The 23120-nt window shown below is 36.9% G+C and overlaps 1 protein-coding gene across 1 annotated transcript in view; it reads right to left on the minus strand.

Moving 5' to 3' along the window:
• The window catches only part of Adam7 (ADAM metallopeptidase domain 7), a 48406-nt gene that overhangs the window by 19655 nt on the left and 5631 nt on the right, over positions 1–23120 (minus strand). Inside the window, exons 3-13 of the mRNA NM_020301.2 lie at positions 18373–18449; positions 17021–17099; positions 15055–15131; positions 13891–14080; positions 12151–12204; positions 10087–10158; positions 8448–8617; positions 5733–5817; positions 3890–4017; positions 1890–2064; positions 434–523 (exon numbers count right to left, since the gene is read on the minus strand). Of these exons, the coding sequence (NP_064697.2) occupies positions 434–523; positions 1890–2064; positions 3890–4017; positions 5733–5817; positions 8448–8617; positions 10087–10158; positions 12151–12204; positions 13891–14080; positions 15055–15131; positions 17021–17099; positions 18373–18449 (1197 nt within the window). The remainder of the gene's footprint in view (positions 1–433; positions 524–1889; positions 2065–3889; positions 4018–5732; positions 5818–8447; positions 8618–10086; positions 10159–12150; positions 12205–13890; positions 14081–15054; positions 15132–17020; positions 17100–18372; positions 18450–23120) is intronic.

Consider the following 23120-nt stretch of genomic DNA (forward strand, 5'->3'; position numbering starts at 1 on the left):
ACAGAGGAGCGAAATAAGTGTCAGTAAATCATTGGAGCTATCTGAATTTCTGGTCTTTTCGTTTTACTCCAATCTCCAGTCATCTAGTGTCTAGTATCTGTTCCCCTTTACATGAACTATTGTTGGGAGATCAAATTTCTCTCCCCATGCTCTTAAGGTCGAATAGACTGGTACTGATCTACACATGGGCAAGAATGGTGTTGGTGATGTGATTTCATCCCTAAAAGCATGCCCAGCATCTTCTCTATTCCCCAGATCAGAGCACCACCTGGTTCAAACACCAGAACAATTCAGAATAAACATTTCATGGTGTATACAAGGAACACTCCCTTGTGGAATTAGTACTGCGGGGCCACCCAAGGCCAGATAGTGCTTTGTTATTCTATGCAGCTAAACCAAGAACACAGAAATCCTTGGGAGCCAAGGGTCTCACCTGACATGATTCACAGCACTCTCCTTCTACACAAGTGAATCCTGGCTTCAGGACACATTTGTGTGCATCACAGCAAGGATTGGTGCATTCCTGGCAAAAATGAAAAAGTAGATATCACAAAGTGGTATGTGTGTGAATTGGATCCTGTTTCATGGTCTAATTAATTTGTACTCCTTCAAGATTTCCATGTAATGTAGGATCCCTGGCTTTGGTGTATGAATCAGATTACTGTGAGCTGCTGGCATTTGGGGACTCAAACTATGTTGCCTTTTTTCATGCTCCTTCATTACCTCCCAGTTTATGAACTGTCATTGGTGGGAACAGAATCCAAAAGCAGTGCTTTCCTGTGATGTCCATCCTTTATTGCTTTCCTGTGCTAAAGTCTGATGTGAGGCAATACACTTTCTAAAATCCGATCATACATCTCTGGCTTGGGATGCCATGAATTTCAACCTGAACTTTATATTCTCTCTCTTTTCCCCCTCGATGTATTATTATATCATAAGACAGCTCCTTAGGTGTCTACTTGGACAAAATTAAAACTTCAGAGACAGATATTTGTCTGCAACAACTAAGGATCCATACATTAGAATAGAACTGTGGAACATTCCAAAATATGCATAGGGAAATGGATCTGTGTCCAAAGTCAGCAACCTTTTTTCAATGATCTTAGATGTTGAAGACTGGTTCTCAAGCTCTCTGAATAGATCAGCCCCACCCTCATTATAGAGTTTCTTGATTGCTGTCCTATTAGAACACTTTGAACTGTGCAGTGTCTAGGGTTAACACAGAAAATTTTGTTCTCAGAACATAGTCTCAGCAGGTTTTTTGGAATTTAAATTGCAGCCACACTGGAGACCTAGTATGCTTCGTATTTTAACACATCCCCAGAGGTTTACATACCCTTGTTGATTTGAGACATAAGTAGTGGAGGGTGCATAGTTATTTGATGAACTTCTCAAAAGACATAGCTTCTAAAATCAGACTAAGAAATAACTTGAAAATTTGCCTTCAAAGCTTTTATAAAATACTTGACACTTGAATAACTATATGAAAAATTTGAAGGCTATTTGTCTATTAAAAGAGACTTTTCTAAAATTACAACTGCCCAGCTATGATCTAGGAAGTGTCCCATGGCCCTACATAAAATTTGACTGACTAGGAGTTGTTTTGTAAGATGGTTACAACTTACTGCTTGTGGCTGAGGAGTCAGATTTAGGTGTTAAGTCAAGATGTTAAGGTGTAGTAAGCCAGGCAAATGGAATGTTGCCAATTTCTAGCAAGATTACCACAATGAGTTGGGATTTCTTAAGAAAGCTTGAAATGAGGGCTGCTCCAGAGCTGGGGTCGGAATAGATAATAAAACAACTTCCTCTAACTTCACTGAGGGTATGGTCCTTTACTGAGATTCCAGCTGAGCACAAACTTAGTCAAAGAAGACATCACTTGCAAATACCTGAACTGGCCCACAGTCACACTCTTCTCCCTCATCCACCTTCTTGTTCCCACAGAACGGATAATCATTGAATTCTTCCGGAAGTGGGTTGTTGAGTATGCATGCTGGTTTCTGATTCTTCAGAAATTGCTGGTATTGGGTTTGGCTGCATTTGCTGAATTTTATTGCAGGGATGCTAGAGATGAGATGAGGTGAAAATAAAGACTTGCAACATGAATGATTCTGTAAATATTTAACACAGAATTGGAAATGAAATACAGTTGCTAACTACTGGGGTAGAGCCATGGTCAGGTTTATTATTACTTATTAGTTGTGTTCCAAAACTAAAACTACCAAAAGCCATTTCATTGAAAAACTCTGGTTATGTGTCTTCCAACAATCCCTTCCTGAAGACAGCAGTTAGTTGGTTGTCTAGGCTTCCTGCTCCTATTTACCCCCTAATGTGTCCCACTTATTTAAAAAGTTATATTTGATGTTATAGGTATTTTGCTTGTATGTATATCTATGTACCAAGTGTGTAATGCACTCAGAGTCTAGAAGAGGGATCCCCTGGAGCTAGAGTTAAAGATGGTTGAAAACTTCATGGAGATTCAGGCGATTGAACCACAATCCTCTGGAAGAGCATCAAATGCTCTTAATAACTGAACCATCTCTCTACTCTCTAATGTGCCCCTCTTAACATAACCATGTAATAATATAAAACTGATTTAGTATCTCTGAAAGATTATAAACATCTTAACCAAGTCAAGGATGGCATTGTGTTTAGTTCTTTAAGAATAATTATGAGTTAACACAGTGTCTGGTATGAAGTGGTTCTATATTATATTACATTATATTAATATAATATATTAATTTATAATATATTACTTATATATGATACTTATATATTATAATATAATGTATTATGTTATCTATATAATAAAAATATTTATTACATATTAATATAGGTTATTGTAGAAATAAATTCAGCAGTAATATTAAAAACATCATCAGTACTTCTAAGTGCCTCCTTTTAAACTAACACTCTACTCCCTTCTCTCTTCCTTTAGTTTGATTCCCTTCAATGATTGAATATGGAAAGACTTTTAGAGTTTGCATCCATTAAATGGGTTGATATGACCCTGAGAATATTTCTAGTTTGATATCAGTTGCTGAGTTCTACTCTGTGAGAGTCACTGCATTTTCAGCTTTAGCAATTTTTCATCGTTTTAAAAATATTTATTTTTAAATGACATGTATTTGTGAGTGTTGATGTGGAGATTTGTGTACAGGTACCCACGTAGGCCAGAAGAGGGTATCAGATCCCTTGAAGCTGAAATTGCAGGTGTTTGTGAGCTTTCCAATATGGATGCTCCTAAGCTTAGGTCTTCGGCAATAGCAGCATGTGCTCTGAGCTACTGAGCCATCTCTCCAGCATTGTGTCATTTAATCAATCACCACACAGAAGAAACCACTGACACTAACATTATTCTTACTCTTCCTGCCACAGAAGAGTCCAAAGATGCACAGGACTGAGGCCTGACAACAAGGTAAAGCACTCAGTATTTATTGTGGAGCAATCTCTAATTGACATTTGCTTGCAAAGGAAAATGACTTTTCTCTAAAGGAGTCTCACTGGATACATTAACCTCACTTAGGAGTAGACAGTAAGTCCAGCAGTCAGTGGACAACAGAAAACAAACTAAATGCTATTTTTATAGACTGTTGGCTATACTTGAACATTTCTTTTTTAATTTTACTAGTCATTTCCTTGTACATTATAGTTTTCAGCTTCGTATTTTTATAGGTCTTAGAGTTGTGTGTGTTTGTTGTGTTTTTACTTTATTTGTTTATTTATTTATTGCCTGTTTATTTTCTAAAGAGAGAGAAAAATGGGTAGATTTGTGTGGGTAGGGAGGAGATGGGAGGAATTGAACCTGTGATTAAAATGTATTACGTGAAAAATTTTTTTTATAAAGTATATGAAAGACAAATCTTCACATACATTATCAGAGCCTCACCTTCCTGCACCCATCACACATTTCCCCAAAGGACAGGTGCATGGAAAGTCATCATGCCGCATGCCCAGGCTGTGTCCCAGCTGATGTGCCATCCTGTTGCCAATTATATTTACATCTGGCAGAAGATCCTGATTGAAAAAGCAGCAATAAGAGACGTCTATACGAGATCTCTAAGTAGTATATAGGTTTCACTTTGAGTGTCTGAGAGGCCTGATTCCTAAGTCTTAGTTTGTATGGATTTGGGAAATGATAGACTTTATTACATCTCATCTATACTTAAGTCTATGACTACAATTTATAATGAAGTTGGGAAATGACATTCTTACAGATTTCTAACTTTATAATTCTGTGTACGGCACACTCCGGTTTGTTGTATTGGTAGCTTTGCTTTCCAAATAGCTAGAATCTAATAACTAATGTTATAACCCCAACTGTGGCGTCCCTCCAAAACTTATATTTTGAAGCCTCGAGCCTCAAGGACTACTATACTTAGGCCAGGGGGACAGGGTTTCCAGCAGTGGTATCAGTATCCTATTCAAATAGACTAGGAGAAACCTCTCTACAACAGGAGACAGTGAGAAGCTGTCAACATGAAGTCAGGAAGTGCAGTGCTATCAAATACAAATGGATCAGGTTCTTGGACTTCTCAGCTTTCACTTTTATGAGAAATACATTTGTGTGGTTTACAACCTGCTCAGTTTCTGGTATTTTGTTGCAGAAGCCCATATGGACTTAATGCAAGCATCCCACACAGTTTTATAAAGGGTGCTGCTGTCTTCTCTGTGCTAGATATTCCAGGGACCTCAACAGAGAAGTTTTCCATATTCAATCTACCATGTCATATTGAGCTATATAATCTTGTGGAGGGAGTTTGTGTTATGAGAAAACTCTAAAAGTCAGAATCATAAAACTCACGGCAGAATTATTGCTGCCTTGCCTCATAGATCTACTTCTTGCTTTAGAAAATCCAAAGGGGAATACGCCACACAGTCATGATAATGCTAATAGAATTTTATTTTAGTTTGTTCATATAAAGCTTCAAGTGCTTCTATGTCTGGCTAAAGTATGATCATTGAAATCGTAATAGCTTCAATTGGGGTAACTAGCCTTTGTATGCAGGTCTTATGCCATTCACATAGTAAGGCAAACTGACAGTCACAAAAGTGATTGTGAAGTATCAATTGGTGACATTATATGAACAAGCACTAGCTTTTAAGCTTTTAAGTCTGAACGAGACTAAGCTGAGGGCAGAGCAACCAGGAAAGGATAGCAAGCAGATAAATACAGACCTTCATACTTTCAACCAGGTCTCGAACAGAGTTGGATGAATAGTATTTACTGGGAGCTTTGAGACTTGGAGAAAGGTCATCCAATCAATATGAGACAATGATTCATAGGCTCTCTACTTTTTTCAAGACTGTCCTGATATGGCACATTAAGTGGCCTTTGTACTTATTTATTTAGTTCAAAAGCAATTATGATGATTAAATAATCCAAAAATACCACGGGACTTACTTGTCCTTATAAATGGCTATATTTAACACACGAATGAGTTTTATACACTGTTATATTTAATACATGGATAAATTTTACAACTATGGAATACACTGTGGTGGTCTCATATCTGTCCTGAGGGTTGAACTGTAGTTTTTCCTTACTGTTACCCACAGTTTTTCACAACTCATTGTTTTTTTCAATTACTATAGGACATATAGGTCTCTTCAAAACATACCTTGGAAATATAGGTCAAATACAGATTATATACAGTTTTCAATGTGATTCAGATAAATACAAAAACTCAAACACTGCGATTAAATGGTACAATGTTAAGCAACCAACCCACCTTAACAACACTGCATGAACGAAGGGTCTGACATATCCCTCCTGGGTAAGCAATTCCTTGCATAGATGTGTAGAGCCACTTCCCACTGAAACAAGATACAAGAATACTTATTCTTAATTTAACTGAACAATTAATTAACCCTAAATTCAAACTGCACTGAAGTACCACAGTGGTAATCCCTGTGCTATTGGAACAATCCTCTGAGCTCCACACTTAACGGACATGTGGATGACCCAAGTTGATATTGGGCTCAATTGAAACATAGAGGTACAGAGAAATACAATTGTGGTTTTGGGATGAAATTGGAAAACACAGGATGTAATTTTTTTCTAAGGGAAACAAAATGAGTGAAGAATATCATTTTTTTTCTGGATTCTTGTATACATTGTGCTCTACTCTGGATAAAACAATTTAAATGACAAAAACAAACATTGACTACAATGAGGTAATCAGTTAAACTTTAAAGTATTTGGGAGGGAAATGCAGGAGTGGAAATAGAGTGAGGAAATATAGCACTAAGAACCATGTGGTTGATGAAACTGAAAGTTATTTATCAATCATAGAAAGTTAAAGGAACAATGTTAGCTCTAATCTGACACTTAAATGAAACCTTGTGTAAAGAAAAGTCTGTTCCCACAATCCCTAAAGGAACAAATATCTACATTGTAGGCAATCTAACTTTCACTTGACTTGGGTGCAGCTCTTAGACTTGGACCTTTGTAAACAGAGCTATAATGAACTAGAAGACAACACTTAGAATATCAGAAAATTCAAATACAAGAAAGAAGACAATCTAAAGGGATCCTTTCAGTCTTTTGTTTTTAATTAAGAAGATGCACTTTGTTTCTATATTAATGTTCTATGTGTCAGTGTTTGCTGGTACTTCTTAGAGGAGCTTAGCCTTCTGGGCTTGCCGAGCATTGGAACTCTTGGAAGAGCGTAAGATATATAAAGAACTGGAGAAGGAGAGATGAGAGGCTGATTTTCTTCCAAAGTCATCTGAGTTTAAACATTACACAACAATGTCATATGCATTGTCTTTCTGCTTCTAAATCTATGGGACTATAGATGGAAGATACCTCATAACTCAATGCATAAGAAATCCCAGACATGATGCGTGGGTGGGCACTGAGCAGGGACTTTAAGTCCCTGTTTGCAAACAACTTATTGATCTGAAGTTACCCATTAAATAAGAAAAATTTTATTAAAGTAAAATATTGTTCATTATACCTATTTAGGTAGTGATACATATCCTAAAATTTATATATGAATTTGTGAAATAGACCAGTGGATATAGGTGCTAGCCACCAAGCCTGACAATGCGAGTTCAATTCCAGGACCCACTTGGTAAAAGGAGGAAACTTAACTCTTGCAAGTTGTCCGTTGATATTCACAAATGCTCTGTGATGCACACACATACATACACACACACAATCACAAATAACAAATACATAGTGGTCTCCATCTTGTCCACAGTGAAGTTTATGGTGATATTTACTATGCTTTAACCTCCAAAATTTTTCGTCCTGACAGTGTATGAATGTCTAAGTCCAAGACAGGCACAGTTACACTTCTGAAGAGAAATGCTGCGGATCTCTCAGATGAAAACTGATAGACTGGCTCACTCTTACTAATCTACTAAGTAACTAGACTGGGCTCGTCACAGGCTTTAGAAATTGCTTGCTTCTGAGCTCAGCCTGAATGTTGTACTCTAGGTAATCCTGGAATGAGGATCCGCAGACTGGATTTACAGAACTCTGGAGACATATAGGCATTATAGGCAGAGAAGTAGGTAGAACAGGCACGTCTCTAACACAGTGATGTTACCAGCATCCAAAGAGATGCTTGAAAGCTGCTTTTGTTCTCAAGTAGAAGGTGCTATGAATTTCATTCCTATATCTATCATTTTTCTCTGGGCTAAGTATAATGCTAGGCGTTTTTGAGCAGAGGAATTGATAATTAAATGGCTCCTCTCAAACTTTTATGCAGGAATATTGAGGCTATTGAAGGCTAAGCTTATCAGAGAAGATTATCTAGAAAGCTTGGTTTTGGTGATATATTCGAGAGGGCTTGGCCATGGATGATGATGATAAGAAATGTCAATGGATCCTCAACCTTGCTTTGGCATATTTTCAACTCTGCATATATATATATATATATATTGAATATATATATATATTCAATCTTATAAAATATTAAATATTCTACCTTGGAATTTTTCTATACCCATAATTAATATTTTGTTTTCATATAATATCCAAAGTAAATAATTTTAAATGCTTCTGTGTTTTATATTTTTCTACTTTATTTTTCCTTTTACTTTTGTGTGTGAATGTGTCTGATTTGCTTACACATGTATGTACACATGTATGTGCCCATGTGTGGACATCACAGGCCAGAAGAGGATGTCAGGTGTCCAGCTCTATCATGCCATGCCTCAGTCCTTTAAGACAGAATCTTCCACTGAGCCTGGAGCTAGGGATGATGGATAACAAGACATGGTGATCTTCCTGTCTCTGTCTGACTCATCCTGCTGGGATCCCAGACCCATGCATGGCCACACCTAACTTTCACATTATAGATACTTTGGATTCAAATCTAAGCCTTCATATTTTCACTGGAAGCACTCTTACCTACCAAAAACCATTTCCTGGGTCCTATTTTGTCATTCAATAGTCTGTCCAATATGTAAAGGAAAGTGGAATAATTACATACCTCAGTAAAATCACATGATCAAAGTCCTTCCTCTTTTTGAGAACTGTTTCTTGCCAAGTCGAAAAATGCAATAAGGTACTTTCTAGATTGGACACTATTTCTATCTCATCTCCAGCCGACCATATTTCCATGCCAGTCAAAGTCACACGAATGTTCAAGGCTTTATAAATCTGTTCAAAGAGGAAATAATTTTCACAGAATCAAATTGTTAGAAGTTTCTTTAATTATTACCTTTATTCCCGTGTATTAAAAAACAATTTTAACTTGTTATGTACTTTTTATATAGCACAGCCCTTGTTTTATAAATTGACGTATTGAACTACAATGCAGAGTATCATTAGATCGTAGAGTACTGTTTGACTTTCCATGAATTTTGATAAAGAAACTAGTATGGTAAAACGATGTTTGAAAATACCTTAATTTCAGCATAGAGATAGGAATGATAAGCGTGAAAGAAAATACTAGAAAAAATTATAGTCTTTCATGAGCACATTAGAAAGCTATGAATAATTAGGGGGAAACCTTGCTGACTCAACAGTAATTACCCAAATTGAATACAAAGCATTGAAAATATGAAACAAGGACAGGATTTTATGCTGTAGGGAGGAGCTAAAATAATATGCATATTAGATATGACCTAGCATTCCAATTTCTTCATTACTTATATAAAATACATGAACATTTATTTTTGCACCTATGAGTGTGCACAGATGTTTAAAGTGGTTAGCAAAACTGCAAATAGAAAAATGTCCTTCAACTATTGAATGAGCCACCATAAATCTAGGTGGGCTATTCCTTCAGTGTCTTCCTCTGCATCTCTTTTACCCAAGTAATAGACCCAGGATATGTTAGAATGATTTGTCAAAGGAAGATATATGCAACTCACAATTTGTTTTAATAACATTGCTCATTCTTTAATGTTTAGATAATCTAATAATAGATTATAATGAAGTTGTCCTGATTCGAATGACAAAGTACAGGCAATAAACCACAGCATGACTTCTTTTAATTACAGACTAGCACAGAGCACTGAGTTTAAAGTAGTGTGGCCGAATAGTTACATGCTTGGTTCTCAAATTGTCTATCTGTTGTTTCAAAATTTTTGTGCTAACAGAATTTTAAAATTTTTATTACTTATTGTTATTGTGGTATGTGCGTGTGCATGTGCGTGTGCATATGTGTGTGTGTGTGTGTGTGTGTGTGTGTGTGTGTGTATGTTGTATTGTGGGAGCAGATGCATATGGCAACTATAATTGTGAAAGTCTGAGGATAACTTAATGGCATCTCTCCTGTCTTGCCACACTCATGGAGATTCCAGGGATTGAGCTCAGACACCATCCTTGCATGGTGTGCACCAAACACCTTTCTCTATCCACTGAGGCATCTCATTGGTCCTCATCAATGACCAAGTTTTGAAATTTATTTAGATATTAAGTGTAATTTACTTAGTAAAGCAAAAGTTCAGTGCTATGGTTTATTGGTATGATTATTTTGAAGAGATCTTTACTTACTAGTTTACATGTTAGATCTGTGGTTTGTGTTAGGTCAATATCAAAACACCACAGTCCTTTCAGAGACCTTCCCTAAAGAGTCTGTTATAATTACACTTTCAGATTGATTTAAATATATCATAACTTACCATGTTGACAAAATTGACCATCCCCCAAATTCGTTTTCTTAACTTGTTTTGGGGTTTACTGTTCCTGCGGTACTAGAAACATAAATATGACATTTGTTCCTTAATAGTGTTGAGGAAAAAGCCAGCAAAATACTTCACTTACTATAAAATACTATAAAACAAAAACAAAACAAACAAACCAAAAATGCAGGCAAAACCAAACCAAAACAAAAGAGATCTCTACAGCAATGGGGAAGAATTCTCTTTCCACTGTGCTAAAGAATGATCAAATTAGGAAGACCTGATAGTTTTTGAAATAAAATAACTAGACATAGTGATCTCTGAAGATGTGCTTTAGCTTAGCACTCTCTAAGGTTTTCCTTTAAACTTTCGATATCTCCTTTTCCATTCTTATTAAGTCTATTTTTTTAAAGCAACTGCTTAGCTGGTGTCCTTTAGAGTACATTTTTATTTCCAGGCCACTGTTAAAGATGCAGCCATAGCATTGCAAGCATCATCAAGTTTACTTCCCCTGACCCCTGAGTGCCTGAGAGTAACAAATCAGAAGACACAAAGTCAAAACAGATCCCGCTGAGCCATATACTACAGAAGGACAGGAATCTGCTTATCCCATCTCTCCAGGACAAAGCTCAGAAGGCTCTAACTTTGATTCTGCTCTTTTAACTATATTTCTTTTCCTAGTCATTAATGAAATGTATTGAATAATAGAGAAAAATTCTCTGTAGGAACACACATAGTCAATTTTTTCATGCTAAAAGCAAGTCAGGTAGTCCTTTCCTAAATCCTGCTGGAAGTCTCTGAAATTTTTCTCTACAGTCAACAAGCGTCTTCCTTATACCTGCACAAATGACTTGTTCTTCATCTTTTGGGCATCTTGTCCATATTTTACTGAGAAGTTTCTCTTTTAATATATTGTGTTTTTTCATGTTGCTTTCTATTACTATTTATGGCTGTTTCCTTTTCTCCAACACTACCCTTAAATTCTAGAGGGAAAACATGAATCTTATTAGAGGCTGCCTAAAGTTACCCTGGAGAGAAAGAGTCAGGGATGTCTGGGAGACCACACAGTTAAGGTTTGCCTCTGAAGGAAAGTAGAGGGGGATGGATGTGGGTATGAGCCTTATACCTTTACTCCCAACACTTTGTTCAGTGTTTGGTGTTACCCAGAACTCATACATGTGTGTTCTTCTTCCTCTTTGAAGTTGTTGGGTCTGTGGTCATACCTATATTGTAAGCATAATTTCTCTCAATCATTTAACCATCACTGCCAGATATATTTTTGGCCAAATCTGAGCATAATAATATTTTCATTGATGTTTTAAATGTGTTATTCTTGATATAAACAAAATCTTCTACTGTTTACAGCATGTGGCATACAAATTGCACAGGACCAACCTAGCTCTTTTTTTTTTCAAATGATTTGAAATATATATTCTCATACCTTTCTTCACTGTTCTGAAACTTCCTTCTATTTCTATCTGGTTGAAGATCTCTTCATTTCTGGAAAACTCCTAAGGATTGCTTCTCAAATACTATCAAATGCCTTGGGTTGCCTTCATGCAGTCACCACTGTTTTTTAACCCAGGTTTTAAATGTTCATTACCTCTTTCATAGTTTGAACTCTTTACTTCTCTGTACTCTGAGTGATTTCCCTGCTTCAGGGTTACTTTCATGGCTAGAGACACCACTGGGAAGTATTATCCCTTACTTTGTTAGAATAGTGGCAACATTAATTCTGTCTTCCTATATGCTTCAAAGAAAGGTAACACAACCTCTAAATTTTCCTTCTCATTTTGATGCAAACTTGCTTCTTAAGTTTTAGCATTTAGAAGCTTTCAATTATCATCTGTATTCAAGCTTTTATAAATTATTCAAAGAAGGGAGGTTTTATTTTTCATTAATTTGTTAGATTATGAAGAGACTCAAGAGTTTTTTATATACCTCTGTTTTGAGGAGTTGAAAGCAGAAGTGTAAATTCAGAATGGAATTTCTTTCTTTTTAAATGAGAACAATAACTGTAGTTTTAAAGAGAATAAAAAGCACAATGTACATCTGAGAACTTACCACAAATTCATCAGCAACAACAAACAATTCAATGAACTTTTCTTTGTGATAGTCCTGAAAATATACAATTTAGTGAAACTCATAACCAATTTAATAGAAAAAAACAATATTTTCATGATAAGAAATGTATTCGAAGATAAAGTGTAGATTGTTGTCTTTATGCAGGTGAAGGCAGTCACAAGATGAGGCAAGGCCTGTGATGGGGCAGTGAAAAAGTAAGGCAGGGACAGAGTTTTGAAGGAAGGAGAGAGGAGAAAGAGGGAGAAGAACCAAGATGGAGGAGGAGAAGGACCACCCAGATCTGTGTGGCCTTAAGGGGCCACAGGTACTAATGAATATTTCATAAGGGATGGAATTTTATAGGAAAATTTGTCTTATCTAGGTGGGCAGTTTATATCATTATCAATTGATTGTGAGTTTATTGTGTGGACATTTTGGGGAATGAGAATTTAAAATATAAATCTGATTGCTAAATTACAAGCTTATTGAGTTTTGATTTTAATGGGTTACTGGGAGTTGTGAGTATAACCACTGGGGGCAGATGCTCAGAAGGTGAGCAGAGTCCACAGCATTTTGAGAGTTGCAAGAGGGCAGCTGCTGCCCGGCTCAGGGAGTAGCCAGAGGCAGTGTGGGATGAAGATTGGGAGCTTAGCAGTTGAGATGCTTTGCTGATTGAGATGAAAATACCCAGCAGATGCCATGTGGCCCACTGGAGCCAGCACTAGCGTGGGATGGTATATTTTTGTAATATTTACCTCTACAGTGAAGTAAATGAATGTATCTGATACAATGATGAACTATTGTTATTAAAACACCTGAATCTACACATTAACGTTTTAATGAACCTTGAGTAGTATTCCACATTTGACTGTCTTGTCTTTTTATTTAGACTTAAAGTTCAAAATAAGAGTTATAAATTATTACAAATTAAGCATTTTTATATTTGAAGTTTCCTTTTTCAATTAAAGACAAAACAGCTTGCAACTAGGCTTGTTTGCAACTAGCTTATATATTTGAATAATAATATTAATATCTATACATACACTCATATATTTGCATACAAACATGTATAACTGTGAAATAACTGCCCAGAATACTCACATTTCCTTTACTTTTCCTAGTAGCCCCTACCCTTTCTAAGGACATTTATAAGCCTTTCCTTCATAGGAAAAACAAATATCAGGAAAATTGGAAATTTTCAGCTCTATGGGACAAGTGCTTTTTTTTCAGCAGTCTCCAAGGCCTCTTTTCATAGATTTAACTATGTAATTATTTATTCATTGGGTTACTCAACCAAGAAAGCATATACTGTTGTAGATACCCCTTATGTAGACTATGAACATGAGGAGCGAAACAAGCCTGCAGCCTTCCAGCTACCATCAAGGGGAGAGTCAAGAAGATAGTCTCTGATTCTATGGAAGCCTGAAATCACTGAAAATCTCATAACCTTGGTTGTTCTTTACCATATGACTGGGGCTGCTGGGGCTGATGTAAGAGGTAAGCTTGTTATGTCATCAACAACATCCCACCAAAATGGTAAGGAAGACAAGGAAAGCCCACATCAAAGATAGGATTCGGGATATGGCAAATTTTCCTGTTCATTTCACTATTGCTTACAGACTTAACGCTGTTATTCTGTAGGGATGGTGGAAGGCTTTTTTCTTTATTGAGACTTTGGATCATCATAATGGAAATCAGAAATGTTTTCTTCCTGAGGTAAAGAGGAATTAGAATACTCACTTCTACTTTATGCTCTTCTATATTCTTAGCATCTATCAGAGTAGACTTCTTGGTAAAATTCAGCCCTTCACAGGAGTAATTGGTAGCATAAGGTGCCTTGACATTGTATTTGAACACCAAATGATCTCCCTCATCTGAGTATTTTACTGGTTCAATGAGGTACCGCTGGTCATTTACCCTGAAGAAGCCTCTGTGGAAAGAGCAACATAACATTATTCTGAATTGTAGCTATACCACTCTATTTTATTAACATTAGCTTTTTCAAGAAAGGGAAACTACTGGAATTAAGACATCCTCAGCATGTAGCTGGGTGATTTGGGCAATAAACATGTAACACAGCATTGTGGCCTTTCAGTGAGTCAGTAATTCTAGGAGCCAATTTAACCTTTGTCTTCAGAAGCATAATTTTTGCTTGGAGCATAGGCAGAAAACCAGATTTTAACTATAGTAACATCAAAGTTTCTGCACAAATTTACTCCATCCACCAGGCACTAACTGTAGAGTAAGTATCTAACACTACAAATTCTGTTGTATAGTTTTGTCATAAAAGAGGTTCTTACTCATGCAAATCCTGGGAGCTACTCAAGGAAAGTCAAGACGAATGAATACAGAACTTTTTTCTTTCTTCTGCCTCCCATCTCTCCTCACATCTTCCACTTTTATCTTTACGTCTAAGACTTACAGAAAAATTATGAGCTTTATTTCTGACATTATATTTTTCGAGACCAGAATGGATCTGCCATTGTAGACAGAAAAGTGACAAAAACAGTAGCATCAGAAGAACCCTAGAGCTCAGAGTCAGGAGACCGGCACTGCTGAATCAATCGAATATTCACAAGATTGGCATGCTTAAGCAATTGTGTAATTTCAGCATCCTGGCCTCTACTACGAGAAAACATGGTAGACAGTGTCCAAGAATCTTCCTTCCATCTTTTAACCCTTACATCCTGTGTTGAAGACCCACTATGTGGAAAGTTATCTGTTCGGTTCCTTGTTGGTGAACATGAGCATAAACACAGGCTATAGTACACAGTCACTACTGAGAGTATATAGTGCCCCCTTTTCCATTAACTTTTATATTTATGAAGCTTGGTGAATAGAAACCACTCAAGTGGTTGTCGTTTAAATCTATAGGAAATGAATTAAAAAGCTACTTTACCTTACCTCAGACCATTACAAGTGCTGATGCTTGCCGCAGAATCAAATTCATGTATGATGGAGCCTTGGTAAAAACAGTGATCCTAAGACAGAAGAGTCAATTAAATCAGGTATAAATATTGAGACTGTATGAATATTGACAATTGATTAATTTTGTCAAGAATAAATCAGCATTTGATAGGTGACATTTGCCCTGAATTTATTTGTGGCATTCATTTAAGACATGTGAATCTACTTTACAGACTTTTTATCCTAACTGAATGACTACTTTGTGTATAAATGCTTATATAAATTCTTTCTTCATGAACTTGTCTATTGGGACATGGAATAGCTTTCAGATGTGACCCTTCTCTTATAACTTTGACTTTGATTCCTTCCATCCGCCTTCTGATCCTTGAAGAAATATTGTTATCCCCTCACTGCCTGTTAAACCAAGACAAGCTTTGGATGTTTCTAGAATTAGACCTTGCTCTCCAACCACCTCCCATTTTGTCTGTCTCTACTGTTTCTCTGTGTTAATCCAGCTGACATCTATCTCTGCTATCTATTACAATGGCACACTGCTCATTGTAATTCCATCATGCAAACATTCTTCTCATTTCTTCTGTCTGCTAATGAGCCCAGAGGCAACACTTGTATGGCCTTCTAAGATCTCACACTTGTTCTTTTCCTCTATCTTTAGACTACATAGTGGCTTACATCGTAGAGACACTTAAGTCATTTTAAATGGAGGAAATAGAGTTTTAAAGAATACTGTTGTTCAGAAGGAGTGCTTTTATTCAATGGCTGTAGAAACAAGTTCTACAAAGGTGAAGGAAAAGATATTCTATATCTCCAGAATACCAGTAATGCAGAGCTTCCTCTGCAGAATGAAGAATAATATCCTTAATGTAAGGGTATCAGAATGGTGGACAGGGCTCATACATTATGAAAGAGCCAGTTCATTGTAGATCTTGAATGTTGTTTCATATATTTAGAATTTATCCCTTTCACTTAAGTACAACTCCATCAAGATATAATGTGTTTGTTTGGGCTCCTGTTTCATGCTCCCTTCACTTACCACTGTAGTGAAGAAAGAGGAGCCAACTTAGCAAAAAAAAATATGATGCAATCTTTGATCTGCTCATTAGGAAATGATCAGCTCTCATTAGGGCTCAAAAGGTACTGTTTTCCATCCTACCACATTTAGTTAGACTAGTCAACTCAGAGCTAGTTCTTTTAGAAAAGTTTTGAAATAGGTTGTTTCATTTTGAATTTGCTGTGATCTTTATTTCTGCTGCTTTAGATATTTAGTCAATACAAAAATTTCCCAACAGAATTTTACATGTCAATCACACGGTCTCTAGAGAAGGAAGAGATGGCTATGTAAAGGTTTGAAAAAAACATATTATAAAATCGTTCTCAGGAAGACACACCTAGGTGCTTTGTAGCATCTTTCCTCCTCACTCCCAACCCCCAGCGCAACATCCTTTTAATCTCCTTCTTTTAATTCACTATGTCCTTAGTGATTGAGCCATCACTTGGTTGCCAACCCATTGACACAACTTTCTGTTCTGTTCACATTAAAATCTGGGCATGCATGAGAACCTACAGGGCTACATGCACCTGACATTCTTTCCTTCCAGCATGTCTTTATCTCTTTGCCAACTTTCTCCCCTCTTTTCCTCTGCTCCAGCTGCACAAACTCTTTTGTTCCCTCTGAAGAATTCATTAGTAAGGTTTCATCACCTTGCCTTATCTCTTGCTGGACCTGCTTGCTGCTTTCCTTGCAACAACGACAAACAAGATTTTGAGGGGTAAATGGTTGGGCCCCTCCTTCCCATGACTTCTGTTTTTTCATTGTCTTTACCTATATTTGAAGTGATATATCTTGTACTTATTGAAATAACTTGTAAATCTGGCAATAAGGTTTAAATTCATACCAGGAAATACAAGTTTCAGAAAAAAGACAAAGTAAGATTTTGTAAGATACCAAGATCTGTGGATGCCTGGTGACCATTTCTCTCTTTATGTTGTAGTATGTCTCACTGTAATTTAGAGCGAGGAATTCCCTGAAAGAGAGAGGAGAGCCAATGAGATGACCCACTCTAAGCCTCTTCCCCCACACAAAACCAGTTATATTATTGAGGAGTCTTGAAGATGTCCTAAATAACAGTAGTCCCATCATTCTTTAAAAAAAGAACAACAATGCCAACCATTCTGACTATAAACTCTCCCCAAACTGAATCTCATACTATTACACATACTGTAGAACAGCCAGCAAACATTATGGCAATTTTAGCAGGTGGTATTTAAAAAAACTTTCTGTAAAACAATTTATAAAGTACATTTAGAGTTTTGACCTAGACATGTAAGGATAGTTTATAGTTTATATCCAATAGGTGTAAATCAAACTATACGTTCTTCCAAGAATACCTGCTCCAGATATGCCCTATTATTTACAAATGTGACTCCTTCAATCCCTTCAATCCATCTTTAAATTTTTGCCACATTGATCCACTTGTGTTAAGTCAAAGAAGTCCCAAAACATTTCTCAATGGACTTTCTTAATCTGATAAAGTAATTCCAGAACACGTCATAGGATATTAAATAAGTGGAGTCATAATAAGAAACCTATTGGCTTGCCAAGCAGATATTTCCAAATTAATTTCTATATTTAATAAAATCCCAACTAAAATGTCAATAGGTGTTATCTTCAATTGACAAATTGACTTAAATGTACACAGAACTCCATCATGACCTAAGGCTTGTTTTTGTTGTATTATTTTGTTTTAATGCACACACTATATATGTATATAGTGAAAAGTGAGATACAATACTGTAGAAAGACAAGTAGAAATTTTTCTGTTAATATTAGCCTCCCTTTTACAGAGGATGTGTGCTGACTCAGAGAAGTATCAGTGTACGAGTATTCTACTTAGAGGGACTAGATGGCTCTCAAATGTTCCCAAGAATCAGAATAGGAAAAGTAAATTAGTAACTGGAGAACAGAATCAACACTTTTCTTGCTTCTGATATGGGATAGGTTTATATTTGAAGAGAACAAATTCATTAAGACTTAAGGAATTCACATTACTGGCAGTCTATATACAGTCATGAGTATCATATGCACCTAACCCTATAAGATATGAGGCCTTCATGAGAGATGAAGTACTTATGTTGGTCTTAGCTGGGCATGGTGGTAGACACCTGTGATACTATATCTAGGGAGGCAGAGGCAGGAGGAGAAGTTCAAGACCATCCTCATTTACATAGTGGATTTGAGGATAGTTTGAGCTATGGGAGACCCTGTTAAAACAAAGTAAAACAAACAAAGCACATTACCTTGCTTTCAGAAGGTGAAGGGTTAAAGTTTTTCTCCCCAATTTTATTTCATACAACAATTCTTCTTCATATTCCTCCTGAAAAACAAGACCCTCTCTGTGAATTCTACATCTACTTAGAGGAAGAGAATGTCTTGGGGAAGGGGCATTATTCCCATATAGTTCCCCACATTAAGTTCAGGGTGGAAACCTTGACAAAGGTGAACTTTAAAGGACAGCATTATAAGAATGATTTACCAGTTATATGTCAGTTAAAAAGACATTTCTACTAGTGAAACAATAAGGATAATGTATATTTGTCTCTCAGTCAGGAATGTGCAAGTCACTTAATGTTCAGTTAAACATTTTTCAAACCCTCAGATCTTCCCTAATGTATTTTATACTCCATATTCTTCCCCTCTCCTTTCTAAATCATTACTACTTCCAATCAAAAATAGTCTTATCTAGAAGGTGTTTTATGTGTGACAGACACAATATGAAAAGATCTTAGTTTACTTAATCTACATTGATTATCTGAAATTTAGTTGGGGATACTCATTGTAGCTAAAGCTGCCTTGTGTTCAGCATGGGCAAAATAAGTAAGGTTTTGATACACACTAGCAAGTTGCTAAGAAGAAAGGAACAAAGATTTAGAAATTCCACCAGCACAATGGTGGCTCCAGTTGGATAGACCAACAGTAGTGTTTATCAGTTGTGGATGCTGTCAGTAATGAATGATGAAATTCTAACTTTCTCTCTTTTTTTGATGACTATTGGCATAGCTATTTTCCTCAGGCTTAGTTATTAGTGATTTGATGAGCTTCTGATTCATCATGTTCCTTTGTTTGTTGAGAATTCTTTATAATGCTGGTTCATAGTTTTTCATATGTGTTGCCCACATATTAAAGTGAATTCTTCATCTGTTTGACTAAATTGTTACTTCAGACATATTAATAATAAAATCAATAAGAGTAGATTTTAAAACCATTTGAGAAGAGAGTATTGAGTTACCGTCCAAATGTCCTATTATTGATATGTCAACAAAAAACACTAAAGACAGTGCCACTGTGTCATCGTAAGACACTTCTGGTTGCTGCCCTCATGGAGAGATGAAGTGCAGCCCCCTAGGAGTAACTTCAGGACCGGGACCAGAGGTAAGGCCAACTTTTCTGCTCCAAATGACCTGCATGGTGGACTCAGGACACACAGAGGCAAAATTCCTCTGGGACTAGACACTTCCAGTTTTTAGCTGGTGCCCAAACCTCGCTGATCCCTGCCCACAGCTCCCTGTTCCCAAACCCCATGCGAGAGAGAGCTCACCAACCAGACAGGTGGGCACTCCTGAGACTGCAGGGCGGGAGAGATTTACAATACTGCCCACACTTGCCCACATCCCTGGCCCAAAAGGAAACTGTATAGGACCTCTGGGAACAGGAAGATAGGGGCACTCAAGAGGCAGGTTCCCTGTGGTCCAGACACCGACTGGATCTGAAGGGAACCAGTCAACAGCTCCCTGCACAAATATCCCATGGGAGGGAGAGCTAAACCTTCAGAGGGGCAGACACACCTGGGAAGCCAGAAGAGACTACACTCTGCCCACATTTCTGACTCTAGAGGAAAACACCTAATGCCATCAGGGACCCCTGTGCACAGTGAGCTGAAGCACAGCCCCCAAGGAGTGACTTCAGGCCTGAGAGATAAGACCAAGTTTTCTGCTTCAAGTGACCTGCCTGGTGGACTCAGGACACACACCCACAGGAACAGCTGAAGACCAGTAGACAGGAAAGACTACACACCTGAAAGAAGAACACTCTGTTCTGCTGAAAGAAATCAGGAAAACAGGTCTACAGGACTCCTGAAACACAGGCCTATAAGATGGTCTAGCCACTGTCAGAAATAGAAGAACAAGATAACAAGATAGACAAACTGATGGTAAGAGGCAAGCACAGGAATCCAGGTAACAGAAACCAAGACTACATGGCATCATCGGAGCCCAGTTCTCCTACCAAAGCAAACAAAGACTATCCAAACACCAGAAGAGCAAGATCTTGATTTTAAATCACATTTGATCATGATGATGGAGGACTTCAAGAAAGACATAAAGAACTTCCTTAGAGAAACGCAGGAAAACATAAATAAACAAGTAGAAGCCTATATAGAGGTATCACAAAAATCCCTGAAAGAGTTACAGGAAAACACAATCAAACAGGTAAAGGAATTAAAAATGGAAACATACACAATAAAGAAAGCATAAAGGAAGACAACCCTGGATATAGAAAACCAAAGGAAGAGTCAAGGAGCCATAGATACAAGCATCACCAAAAGAATATAAAGATAGAAGAGAGAGACTCAGGAGCAGAAGACTCCATAGAATTTATCAACACAACTGTGAAAGATAATGTACAGAAAAAGTTACTGGTCCAAAATATACAGGAAATCCAGGACACAATGAGAAGATCAAACCTAAGGATAATAGGTATAGAAGAGAGTGAAGACTCCCAGTTCAAAGGACTAGTAAATATCTTCTACAAAGTCATAGAAGAAAACTTCCCTAACCTAAAGAAAGAGATGCCCATAAACATCCAAGAAGCCTACAGAACTCCAAATAGATTGGAGCAGAAAAGAAACTCCTCCTGTCACATAATAGTCGAAATACCAAATGCACAAAACAAACAAAGAATATTAAAAGCAGTATGGGGAAAGGTCAAGCAACATATAAAAGCAAACCTATCAGAATTACACCAGACTTCTCGCCAGAGACAAAGAAAGGCAGAAGATCCTGGACAGATGTCATACAGACCCTAAGAGAAAATAAATGCCAGCCCAGGTTATTGTATCCAGCTAAACTCTCAAATAACATAGACGGAGAAACCAAGATATTCCATGACAAAACCAAATTTACACAATATCTTTCTACAAATCCAGCCCTACAAAGGATAATAAATGGTAAAGCCCAAAAAAAGGAGGCAAGCTACACCCTAGAAAAAGCAAGAAACTAATCGTCTTGCAAAAAAACAAAGAGAAGAAAAGCACACAAACATAATCTCACATGCAAATATGAATATAACAGGAAGCAACAATCACTATTCCTTAATATCTCTCAACATCAATGGAATCAATTCCCCAATAAAAAGACACAGATTAACAAACTGGATACCCAATGAAGACCCTGCATTCTGCTGCCTACAGGAAACTCACCTAAGAGAAAAAAACAGAAACTACTTCAGAGTGAAAGGCTGGAAAACAATTTTCCAAGCAAATGGACTGAAGAAGCAAGCTGGAGTAGCCATTCTAATATCGAATATAGTTGATTTTCAACCAAAAGTCATCAAAAAAGATAAGGAAGGACACTTTATATTCATCAAAGTTAAATCCACCAAGATGAACTCTCAATCCTAAATATCTATGTTCTAAATACAAGAGCACCTACATACATAAAAGAAACCTTACTAAAGCTCAAAACACACATTGGACTTCACACAATAATAGTAGGAGAATTCAACACTCCACTCTCATCAATGGACAGATCATGGAAACAAAAATTAAACAGAGACATAGACAGACTAAGAGAAGTCGTGAACCAAATGGACTTAATAGATATTTATAGAACATTCTATGCTAAAAAAAGGATATATCTTCTTCTCACCACCTCATGGTACTTTCTCCAAAATTGACCATACAATTGGTCATAAAACAGGCCTCAACAGATACCGAAAGATAGAAATAATCCCATGCGTCCTATCAGACCACCACAGGCTAAAGTTGGTCTTCAATAACAATAATGGAAGAACGCCCACATATACATGGAAGTTGAATAATGCTCTACTCCACGATAACCTGGTCAAGGAAGAAATAAAGAAAGAAATTAAAGACTTCTTAGAATTTAATGAAAATGAAGGTAAAACATACCCAAACTTATGTGACACAATGAAAGCTGTGCTAAGAGGAAAACTCATAGCTCTGAGAGCCTGCAGAAAGAAACAGGAGAGAGCACTTGTCAGCAGCATGACAGCACACCTAAGAGCTCTAGAACAGAAAGAAGCAAATACACCCAGGAGGAGTAGAAGCCAAGAAATAATCAAACTCAAAGCTGAAATCAACCAAGTAGAAACAAAAAGAACCATAGAAAGAATCAACAGAACCAAAATTTGGTTCTTTAAGAAAGTCAACAAGATAGATAAACCCTTAGCCAGAGTAACGAGAGGACACAGAGAGTGTTTCCAAATTAGCAAATCAGAAATGAAAAGGGAGACATAACTACAGAATCTGAGGAAATTCAGAAAAATCATCAGATCCTACTACAAAAGCCTATATTGAACAAAACTTGAAAATCTGTAGGCAATGGGCAATTTCCTAAACAGATACCAGGTACTGAAGTTAAATCAGGAATAGATAAACCATTTAAACTACTCCATAACTCCTAAATAAATAGAAGCAGTCATTAAAAGTCTCCAAACCAAAAAGAGCCCAGGTGCAGATGAGTTCAGTGCAGAATTCTATCAGACTTTCATAGAAGACCTCATACCAGTACTATCCAAACTACTCCACAAAATTGAAACAGATGGAGCGCTACCGAATTCCTTCTATGAAGCTACAATTACTCTTTTACCTAAACCACACAAAGACTCAACAAAGAAAGAGAACTTCAGACCAATTTCCCTTATGAATATCGATGCAAAATTACTCAATAAAATTCTTGCAAACCGAATCCAAGAGCACATCAAAACAATCAATCACCATGATCAAGTAGGCTTCATCCCAGGCACGCAG

The sequence above is a fragment of the Rattus norvegicus genome, chromosome 15 (assembly GCF_036323735.1).
Source record: "Rattus norvegicus strain BN/NHsdMcwi chromosome 15, GRCr8, whole genome shotgun sequence".
Lineage (NCBI taxonomy): Eukaryota > Metazoa > Chordata > Mammalia > Rodentia > Muridae > Rattus > Rattus norvegicus.